The 10,680-nt window shown below is 37.2% G+C and overlaps 1 protein-coding gene across 1 annotated transcript in view; it reads left to right on the forward strand.

The window, feature by feature from the left end:
- CPA6 (carboxypeptidase A6) overlaps window positions 1–10,324 on the forward strand; it is a 274,096-nt gene extending 263,772 nt beyond the window's left edge. Inside the window, exons 10-11 of the mRNA XM_049781830.1 lie at window positions 3,825–3,909; window positions 10,137–10,324. Of these exons, the coding sequence (XP_049637787.1) occupies window positions 3,825–3,909; window positions 10,137–10,324 (273 nt within the window). The remainder of the gene's footprint in view (window positions 1–3,824; window positions 3,910–10,136) is intronic.
- The last annotated feature ends 356 nt before the right edge of the window (window positions 10,325–10,680 follow it).

Here is a 10,680-nt window from a genome sequence, read left to right on the forward strand (position 1 = left end):
ATTCCTAAAAGGAACATAGTGCCAATTCATTACTCACAACAATCTATAGGTAATATGTAGTATATTAAAGCCATTGCAGATAATGTTCTCCTTATTTTAAATTTCTTTTTCAAACTAGAATTAAACCTGTTTCATTTGGGTATTTTTTTGTTTGTTTGTTTGTTTTTCTTCTAAAAAGAGGATATAGTATAAGAAAAAAATCAGTGAGGGCTGGAGCGATAGCACAGCAGGTAGGATATTTACCAGGCACATGGCCAACCAAAGTTTAATCCCCAGCATACCATATAGATCCTGCCTGCCAGGAGTAACCTCTGAGAGCTGTTGGGTATGGCCCAAAAAACAAACAAAGCATGAATAAATCAGTGATTCACATATGAGGAGGAATTTGCTTCCCGATGAGCATGATCTGGGGACACCAGAGTAGGGGATGTGAATAGAGATGAACGATACTGTCAAACATCAGAATATATAGAACAATCCTGTTAGCAAAAAATCATTTCATTCAAAGTGTCAGTAGTGCAGTGTTTATAAAATCCTATAGTGTGTTACAAATAATCCAACGGGCAAAAACCAAGACTATAATACTCAAAAAATTGGATGCTAAGTAGAAACCATTAAATTCTATTAAAGGTCTCCAAAAATATCCCATGAAGGTCTGAGAGGTGGCTCAATAGATATTGTCTGCTTTGCAAGCATGAATTTGATCCCTATTATCACCCACATGCACCAAGTGTAAATTTTATATTTCTTCTGGTTATTCTTAGCTTCTGTGCTATCTGTGATCCCTACAATCACAAGTGATGTCTGACCATATCATAAGTGTGTGCATATAATACAAGTATAGGGTATGACCATCAGTGAGTCTCACAATTAAAAAGATATATGAGTACTGTGAAGGACAATACCTTGGTAAATACATATGTGAGCGCTAAAATTAAAGTGTGTGAACCTATTAAACATTACATCAGAATGTGTACAAGCACCACCACTAAAGAGTGTAATTTCCGTGAGCATGTATGTGAGTACCACAAATAAAGGAGTGCAACTTTTAGAGCTCACCACAGCTGAAAGTGTGTGCAATCTCTGGCCATTCCAGTATTATCAAGAGGAGGAAAGGGTCAAAACAAACAAAATAACAAAACAATCTTAAAAATCCTATCAATGTGAAGAAGTTTGTTTCTGTAAAATTTTTAGATCATTAAATTTATTTACATTTAGAAAAATTTGAATTTAAAATATTTACTCCTGGGAGCTAATGTGGATAAGGCATTTGTCTTGTATGCAGCTGACTAGGAATCAAGCCCTGGAATCCTATCTGGCCCCAGAGCCCCACCAGGAGTAATTCCTGAATGCAGAGCCACAAGTAACTTCTGAGCATCACCAAGTGTGGCCTAAAAACAAAACAAAATGATTCCTTACTTAGCTGAGATATAGTAAGTTAGACCTGAGTTCTTTAGGACAACTGGAAAGAAGAAATGATGGAGAATAAAAATGGAGGAAGAAACAAAAGAGGAATAATAGCTAAAACTCTTTGAAATAGAGTCTGGTATACCAGACTAAAAATTAATTCCCATAAAAGTTGATAAAGTCTCCAAAGAAGATCATATCTTAACCCCTTTTCAGCATTCACTAGCTGCCCAAATGCATTTCAGGGAATTCAAAGGTTAAAGCCGCATTCAGTTTTATGCAAACAGACAGTGCTTATCTTGTTTCTTATCCTTTTATCCTTGAGTTTATTTACCTGAAATAATGAGGAATAAAAAGCTCCTCACCCAGAGGTGAAAAAGTGCAATTATCATCTAAATATAGAAATATCTGCCCTTGCCATGGAACAGTTCTGAGACTGGAGAACATATTTAAATCTTAGTAGTTTCCATAAAGGCACTTCATTATGATGCTTGCATTCTTTTTCTGTTGGTGTCTTAAAGAATGTCTTCATCAGTCTTCATCAGACATATGCAATAGACTGCCAGGTTCTAGAAACTGGTTCATGAATAGCCACAAGGGTGCATTTGTGGCATATACTATTTTATGTATTCCTGAGGTGAATGAGGATAGTAAGCTGAAGTTAGGACCAATACAAAACACCATATTGCCCAGAGTGCTTCAAATGATGTATTAAATTATTCACAGGCAAATTGAAATGAGAGAATTGTAGACTGGTTTCAAATGTTCCTTCCTTTCCTTTCACTTGTCATATAATACACTTCTCTCATTCCTTGTTTCAACAACTGCTTTTGAATTGTTTTTGAGAGTAGGCAGTATCAGTCTAATGCTTGTTAAAATATTTACTTTTTAGCACTTTGATTGTGTTGTGGGGTATTTTTTTGTTTTGTTTTGTGCAATTGTAAAAAGAATTCCATCTCAAAACTTCTACAGCTGACTGGGATCAGTCAGAGGTATATGTGCCCTTTGAAGTTGTGAAACATTCTGAAATTACTGCTGATTCCAAAAATTATAGAATGAGTAGACTAGTTTACTAACTTAAAGAATTTCTTAACTTGTATATAACCACTGAAGTGTGTTTTAAAGGCCAGTAGAAAAATCTTTATACTATTGTACATTTGTGCTTATTTTTATAGGAGATTTTTTTTAAATATAAATCTTTATTTAAGCACCATGATTACAAGTATGTTTGTAGTTGGGTTTCAGTTATAAACAGAATACCCCCATCATCAGTGCAACATTCCCATCACCAATGCCCTGTCTCCTCCCCCATCCCTGCCTGTATTTGCAACAGGCATTCTACTTCTCTCATTATTTAACATTGTCATGTTAACTATTAGTGTAGTTATTTCCTTAACTAAATTCACCACTCTTTGTGGTGAGCTTCAAATTGTGAGCTGGTCCGTTCAACCCTTCCAGCCTTTAACTCTATTGTCTCTGGGCTTCATTACAGTAATGTCTTTAGTTTTTCTTAAAACCCATAGATGAGTGAGACTATTCTGTGTCTATCTCTCTTCCTCTGACTTATTTCACTTAACATAATAGTTTCCATGTACATCCATGTATAGGAAAATTTCATGACTTCATCTCTCCTGATGGCTGCATAATATTCCATTGTGTATATGTACCACAGTTTCTTTAGCCATTCATCTGTTGAAGGGCATTTTGGTTGTTTCCAGAAACTGGCTATGGTAAATAGTGCTGCAATGAATATAGGTGTTAGGAAGGGATTTTTGAATTGTATTTTTATATTCCTAGGGTATATCTCTAGGAGTGGTATAGCTGGATCATATGGGAGCTCAATTTCCAATTTTTTTTGAGGAATCTTCATATTGTTTTCCATAAAGGCTGGACTAGACATCATTCCCAGCAGCAGTGAATAAGAGTTCCTTTCTCTCCATATCCCCCATTTGTGCTTCTTTAACATTAATGCTAGAAATATCAAGATACTGACATATATAGGCATCTGCAACTACCCAGTATGAGGCTATAAGTAACACATGTTACTTTACTGTAAACATTTTATAATTTATACACATAGGGGTCTCTTAACTCAAATAACGTGCGCAGAATGCTAAATCAATGTCATGTGAGTACTTTACCTAATTTGACTATTTCTTGCATAACTCCTTTCAACTTTGCCTTTCTCATAAGTAAAATGCAAGTATCAATTATCACTGTTTGCCGTAGGAGAAATAAAATGAATGTGTTCTAAAATGTAATGAAAATGCAATGTATAACATGAGACATCATTTTTAGCATTTGGAAAATATTAATATGCCTATCCCTGGTAACTGATAATATTTAAGCACACTGATATTTCTGAAAGGTTAAATGCAATAATATGAATTACATAATTTTTAAATTTTTCCTCATAGGAATCTGCAGCTCATAAAGCTGTGAATGCACTTCAGTCAGTAAATGGGGTGAGGTACCGATATGGCCCTGCCTCGAGCACCCTATGTAAGTGTCCTGGGCATGGTATATGATAATCATCTCTTGAAATAATATATTATGAAATGACTTTCTTTCTTTTTAAAAAAATAAAAAGCATGCCCTCCATAAGTATGACTTCCAAATTAGTCTAAGTAGATGGAGGGCGTTTATATATAAATACTCTTACACTGCTTGGCAGAAATCACTGTATTGATTTAAATAAATTATGGGAAGAAAATATTCTAATCATATAGTAATGACAGCAGAATTGAAGTGAGCTCTTCAGATAGTATAAAGTACTCTAAGTGAATACATCTGCTGTAAAAGTGAAAATGGATTTGGGGACTATACTATAATAATAAATATAATAATATAATATAGTCATGTTTCAGCCCAGAAAGAGCTTACCCCATTAATTATTATTGTTATGAAATTTGTATTTTTTTTGTTTGTTTTGGAAGTCACACAAAATGGTGCTCAGGACTTATTCCTGAGGGAATCACTCAGGAATCACTCCTGGTGAGGTTCAGGAGACCATATGCGATACCAGAAATTGAACCTAGGTCAGTCACATATAAAGCAAGAACTTTATCCTCTATACTTTTCCTCAAGTCCTGGAATTTTTATTTCTTAGATGACATTTACAGCTGAATTATCCCTTTTGAAATAAAATTTTTACTTTATATGTACAATCAGATATGTGGATAATACTTGGATCAAAAGATCAAAAGAATCATCAAGATTTTAGTCATAATTCTGCCTCTGGTCAAGGGTACATTCCTAGCATTCTTTGATTTGATTTCCACAGCTATCAAATGAAAAATTGTTCTAAATTATTTCTCATTTAGTGAGAAATCATAGATACATTTATAAGAGCATGTGAGGCTATCTATACATACATACTTATTCAGTGCATACTGATATGACAATACATTGACATGACCTCCAATTATGTTTTTCAGAGAAGTAGCAGATTCTTGTTGATTTCTTTTTCTTTTGGGGGGCCATACCTGATGGCACTCTGGGATTACTCCTGGCTCCATACTCAGAAATCACTTTTGGCAGGCTCAGGGGACCATATGGGATGCCAGGAATTGAACTCAGGTCCATCCTGGGTCGGCTGCATGCAAGACAAACGCCCTACCTCTGTGCTCTCTTTTTGGCCCCTCTTGTTGATTTCTTTTATTCATCTACTATTATTATAAAAAAAAAATAACCAACCAGTTGTTCTAGCCCTCAGAAGAGTTTTTTTGTCAATTAACATTTCTTATAAAATTAGCTTATCCTAATAATCAAAAGGAAAATGTTCATAATTTCTGATTATTGGTTTCAAATACCATTTCAATTCTATTTTTCATTGAGCTACCTTAAAGGGAAAGTATACTATGATAAAAACATTGCATTACAGGGACTGGAGGTCCACTGTAGGGACTAGAGAGATAGACAGTGAGTAAGAAAGAAAACTCATAGCATTGTATTTACTAAGAACAACTGTTACTATAGAAATGAAGTTGTTGCACAAGTATAATAAAACTATTAACACATATAGTCTCTGCCTGTGGCTGTGGACAGATCCAGTGTACTTTAACCCAGAGCAACAATAAAACCACAGCCTATCTTCTATTCTGAAACAATGAGTATAAGAAAAAAGATCCTGTAATTTTCATTCTCATAGACTTCTATCTCTATTTGTCCCTGGCCAAAATAACACTAGAGGTGGCAATTACTGGAGTAGATAAATATGCTCTGAAATGTTTAAATATTGATGTCATGTCAAACTTAAACATATAATAAACTTTCCCCAAAAAGTATATAATGATCATTCAATGGTCTGTATACTCATTTATTAAGCAATTATTAAGAGCATATTATGTTAAAAACTAGCTTAAGCACTTCAAGGTATAAAGATACAAAAATAATAGCTAATATATCATAAGGGCATTATTTTATTTAATTTGCCAACAACCTTTTATACTAGTATTATTATTTCTTGGTCAAAATGAGAACTGAGTGTCCTTAGAGAGAAGTTAAAAAGCTGAAGTGCTGGATTTAAACCCCAGTAACACCTGGTTCCCCACATACCAAGATGGGATTAGGCTCTGGGCAAAAAGTAAAAATAAAAATTTGAAAAGGTGAGGGAGGAGCTGAGACAAAGTAGTCGAAGCTTTTGCAGTTAGTAGGATAGAATATGGCCCAAGCCCACACCACCTCTATTGCCCATATTTTTAACACTACTAAAAGGCTGGATGGAACATATGAGGTCACATGAGCCAGAGGCAAGAGCTGCAGAATGGATTATCACCTAGATAAAACATTTTCCAGAGGAAAGTGGTCTGAGATTGAAAATAAAGATAGACTATTTTTGAAGGTCACCAATGATCACAGGCCTGACATTTTAATAGGCCAGTATTAAACCAGACTGAAATGTAAAAGTAACATATATAAATTTTTTCTTTAATTTTAAAACCAACAGAAGAGGATGGCATGAATTAGGGTTGTGAGAAGGAAAGTAGTTTGAATATTTAGATGAATGAAGATATAAGAAAAGGAAGCTTAGTTAATGAAGCAAGGTACTGGGGAAGAAACATACTCATTACCAAAACATTATCAAAAACTTAAAAAGGTTTTAAAGAGACACAGGTAAAAGGTGAGCAGCATTTCTCTCTCTGAATAAAAAATTACTATGGGCCAGAGAGATAGTACAATGGTAAAGCACTTATCTTACCAGATTATATGATCCCCTACACCACATACTGTATCCTGAAAGGGGTGGTCCCTGTGCACAGTGTCAGAAGTAAGCTTGAGCTCTGCCAGGTGTGGCACCTCAAAAAACCTTTTTTTTTTAAATCAGTAGAGAAGGTTATGGATTAGTCTTTTGAGAGTAGAAACTTAAAGCAAACTTTCTTCAGCAGCCACACCAGAACTGAAAGCAGAGAAACTTGGGCTGAAACTAAGAATTAGCAAAACAAAGGAAGGAAGGAAAAAAAAAAAAAAAAAAAACAGGTGAAGGCATTTTTTGAGGTTCTGATGAGAAATCCAATAATGTAGTTAACCTTGGACAGGTAGAAAAGTGTGGAAGGACACATTTATTTATGATTGATCAATTTTTTGACGTCTTTATTTTGGTGTAGATATTGAAGTTGATATCTCCAATTTTATTTTATTTTATCTTATCTTTCTCTTTGCACTCCGGCATGATTTGATTTCAGAACCGAGACTATTGTGTGGTGTTTGTCTTTATTGCTCTAGTGCTCACTGGATATTTAATTTGATATTTCTTTCTGTATTGTTGTGGTGTTTCAATTACCTTTTTTGTGTCCTCTCTCAAACTGAGGTTGAAAGCTTCTGGAAGGATTCCGCCCATTTTCAGTGTATTTGACTTCTTTTTTTTTTTTTTCTTATTTTGTACCCCAATCTATTGCTTTTCTTTCCTTCAAACAAAACTACATAACTCGATTTATCTAGCTCCACCTCTTAAATAGAGGGGGAAACAAGTGAGGGTACCAGGACCAAACAGATATATTACCACTAATAATAAGCTAGACAAAGAGGGGTCCGCCTACTCTAGCAGCCTGGGGGGGTGATGGTGGGGTATATGGGTTGCAGAAAGGGAACTGGGATGGGGGAGGACAAATTTGGTGATGGGTATTTCCCTGATTCAATATTAATATGTACCTAAAATACTACTGTGAAAGATATGTAAGCCATTATGATCACAATAAAAATTAAAAAGAAGAAGAAGAAGAAAAGAAGAAGAAGAAGAAGAGAAGAAGAAGAAGAAGAAGAAGAGAAGAAGAAGAAGAAGAAGAAGAAGAAGAAGAAGAAGAAGAAGAAGAAGAAGAAGAAGAAGAAGAAGAAGAAGAAGAAAAGTGTGGAAGGAGTCTGGAAACTACTGACTAAAGAAAGAAAAAAGTTCATTAAGAGTAAAATAAGCAGCCGGCGAGGTGGCGCTAGAGGTAAGGTGTCTGCCTTGCAAGCGTTAGCCAAGGAAGGACCGTGGTTTGATTCCTGAGTGTCCCATATAGTCCCCCCAAGCCAGGGGCAATTTCTGAGCGCTTAGCCAGGAGTAACCTCTGAGCATCAAATGGGTGTGGCCCCAAAAAAACAAAACAAAACAAAAGAGTGAAATAAAGGGGCCGGAGAGATAGCGTCGAGGTAGGGCGTTTGCCTTACATGCAGAAGGATGGTAATTCAAATCCCAGCACCCCATATGGTCCCCCGAGCCTGCCAGGAGTGATTTCTGAGCATAGAGCCAGGAGAAAGCCCTGAGCGCTCCCGGGTGTGACCCAAAAACCGGAAGAAGGAAGAAGAAGAAGAAGAAAGAAGAAGAAGAAGGAGGAGGAGGAGGAGGAGGAGGAAGAAGAAGAAGAAGAAGAAGAAGAAGAAGAAGAAGAAGAAGAAGAAGAAGAAGAAGAAGAAGAAGAAGAAGAAGAAGAAGAAGAAGAGAGTGAAATAAAATAGGAAAGGCCAGAGACAAGGCACAGAAGGCAGAGCTCTTGCATTGCATGCAGCTAGCAGAGGTTTGATCCTCAGCACCCTATACAAAACCTGAGCATCACCAGGAGTTCAGTCAGAAGTCCTGAGTACTGGTCCCAAGACCAAAACAAAATAATAATAATGGTAATAATAATAATAATAATAATAATAATAATAATGTACATAGAAAATTAGTAAATGCCCTGGGAGTCTTTAGAAAGAAGAAAGAATGTGAGGAAGGAAGGAAGGAAGGAAGGAAGGAAGGAAGGAAGGAAGGAAGGAAGGAAGGAAGGAAGGAAGGAAGGAAGGAAGGAAGGAAGGAAGGAAGGAAGGAAGGAGAGAGGGAGGGAGGGAAGGAAGGAAGGAAGGAGAGAGGGAGGGAGGGAGGGGGGAGGGAGGGAAGGAGGGAGGAAGGGAAGAAAGGAGGAAGGGAGGGAAGGAAGGAGGTAGGGAGGGAAGGAGGAAAGGAGGGAGAGAAGGAGGGAAGGAGGGAGGGAGGGAAGGAAGAAGGGAGGGAGGGAAGGAAGAAGGGAGGGAAGGAGGGAAGGAAGAAGGGAGGGAGGAGGGAAAGAAGAAGGGAGGGAGGGAAGAAAGAAAGAAAGGATGGAGGGAAGGATGGAGGGAAGGAAGGAGGGAAGGAAGAAGGGAGGAAGGGAAGGAAGAAGGAAAGGATGAAGGGGAGGGAGGGAAGAAAGGAGGAAAGGATGGAGGTAAGAAAGGAGGAAGGGAAGGAGGGAGGGATGAAAGGAAGGAGGAAAGGAGGGAGGTAAGAAAGGAGGGAGGGAAGGAGGGAGGGATAAAAGGAAGGAGGGAGAAAAGGAAGGAGGGAGTGAAGAAAGGAGGGAGGGAAGGAGGGAGGGAGGGAAGAAAGAAGGGAGGAAAGGAGAGAGGGAAGAAAGGAGGGAGGGAAGGAGGAAGGAAGAAGGAAAGGAAGGAAGGAGGGAGGGAAGAAGGAGAGAGGGAGGGAGGGAAGGAAGGAGGGAAAGAGGAAAGGAGGGAGGAAAGGAAGGAGGGAAGAAGGGAGGAAAGGAGGGAGGGAAGGAGGGAAGGAAAGAAGGAGGGAGGGAGGGAAGGAAGGAGGGAAAGAGGAAAGGAGGGAGGGAAGGAAGGAGGGAAGAAGGGAGAAAAGGAGGGAGGTAAGGAGAGAAGGAAAGAAGGAGGGAGGGAGGGAAGGACGGAGGGGAGGAAGGAGGGAAGGAGGGAAGAAAGGAAGGAGGAAGTGAGGAAGGGAGGGTGCTTGATAGGGGCAATTGCCTTGCTAGCAGCCGACTTAAGTCTTATACCCAGCATCCCACATGATCCCTTGAACCTGCCAGCAGTGATTTCTTAGCCAAGAGGAGTAATGCCTAAACGCCACCGGGTGTGGTCCAAAAAAACAGAGAAAATAAATGCAGAGTTCGGATTGATGACGGCGAAATGAAGACAACTACAATTGTAATTAAAGTTTAGAAATCTCAGGGTCATGGTACTGGAAAAGCATTAATAGTCTAGCTTCTCAAACATGACAGCAGTATGATTTATAATTCACAAGCCTGATACCTAAGACCAATTATAAAATCATTCTTGTTGAAAGCATATTTAATTGGAAAGACTGACTATAACTTTATATATTTTAATATATTTATTTCTATATTATATATTGTTAATTTTATGATAAATGTATTACATATTTATATGATATAATAATTATGTGTTATAATAAATATTATATAATAAATATATATTTAATACTGTGTTTTATTCTATGTTAGCTTATTTTATTTACTTTTAACTTTTAGATGTGAGCTCTGGAAACTCAATGGATTGGGCCTACAAAAATGGAATACCCTATACATTTGCTTTTGAACTACGTGACACGGGACATTTTGGATTTTTACTTCCAGACATGCTCATCAAACCTACCTGTACAGAGACCATGCTGGCTGTGAAGAATATCACAATGCACCTTTTAAAGAAGTGTCCCTGAGATGGCTTAAATAAAGGTTAGGCACCAGAAATAGATAACACTAAGCATAGATTACTTGTCCATAGTGAAAATCATTTTTTCAAAAGAAAAGGCAATTATTTCTATATCTATAGACTTAAAAGGGACTTTTCATGCAACTCAAGTCTGTGACAATGAAAAAAATAATAGCATTAACTTAGTCTGTTGTGAGAGGGAAAAAAATCCATCTTATATTTGTTTAGAGCCTTATTTGGTTAAGTGGAAAGGAATAATGTTTAAATCTTTTGACTCAAGAAATGTATAAATTAATTAAAGATTTCACTTCAATAAATCCCATGTTATTTATCAACATCTAAGCTATTATGTGCAATCAGTTC

This window comes from Suncus etruscus, chromosome 10 (genome assembly GCF_024139225.1).
Source record: "Suncus etruscus isolate mSunEtr1 chromosome 10, mSunEtr1.pri.cur, whole genome shotgun sequence".
NCBI classification, from domain to species: Eukaryota; Metazoa; Chordata; class Mammalia; order Eulipotyphla; family Soricidae; genus Suncus; species Suncus etruscus.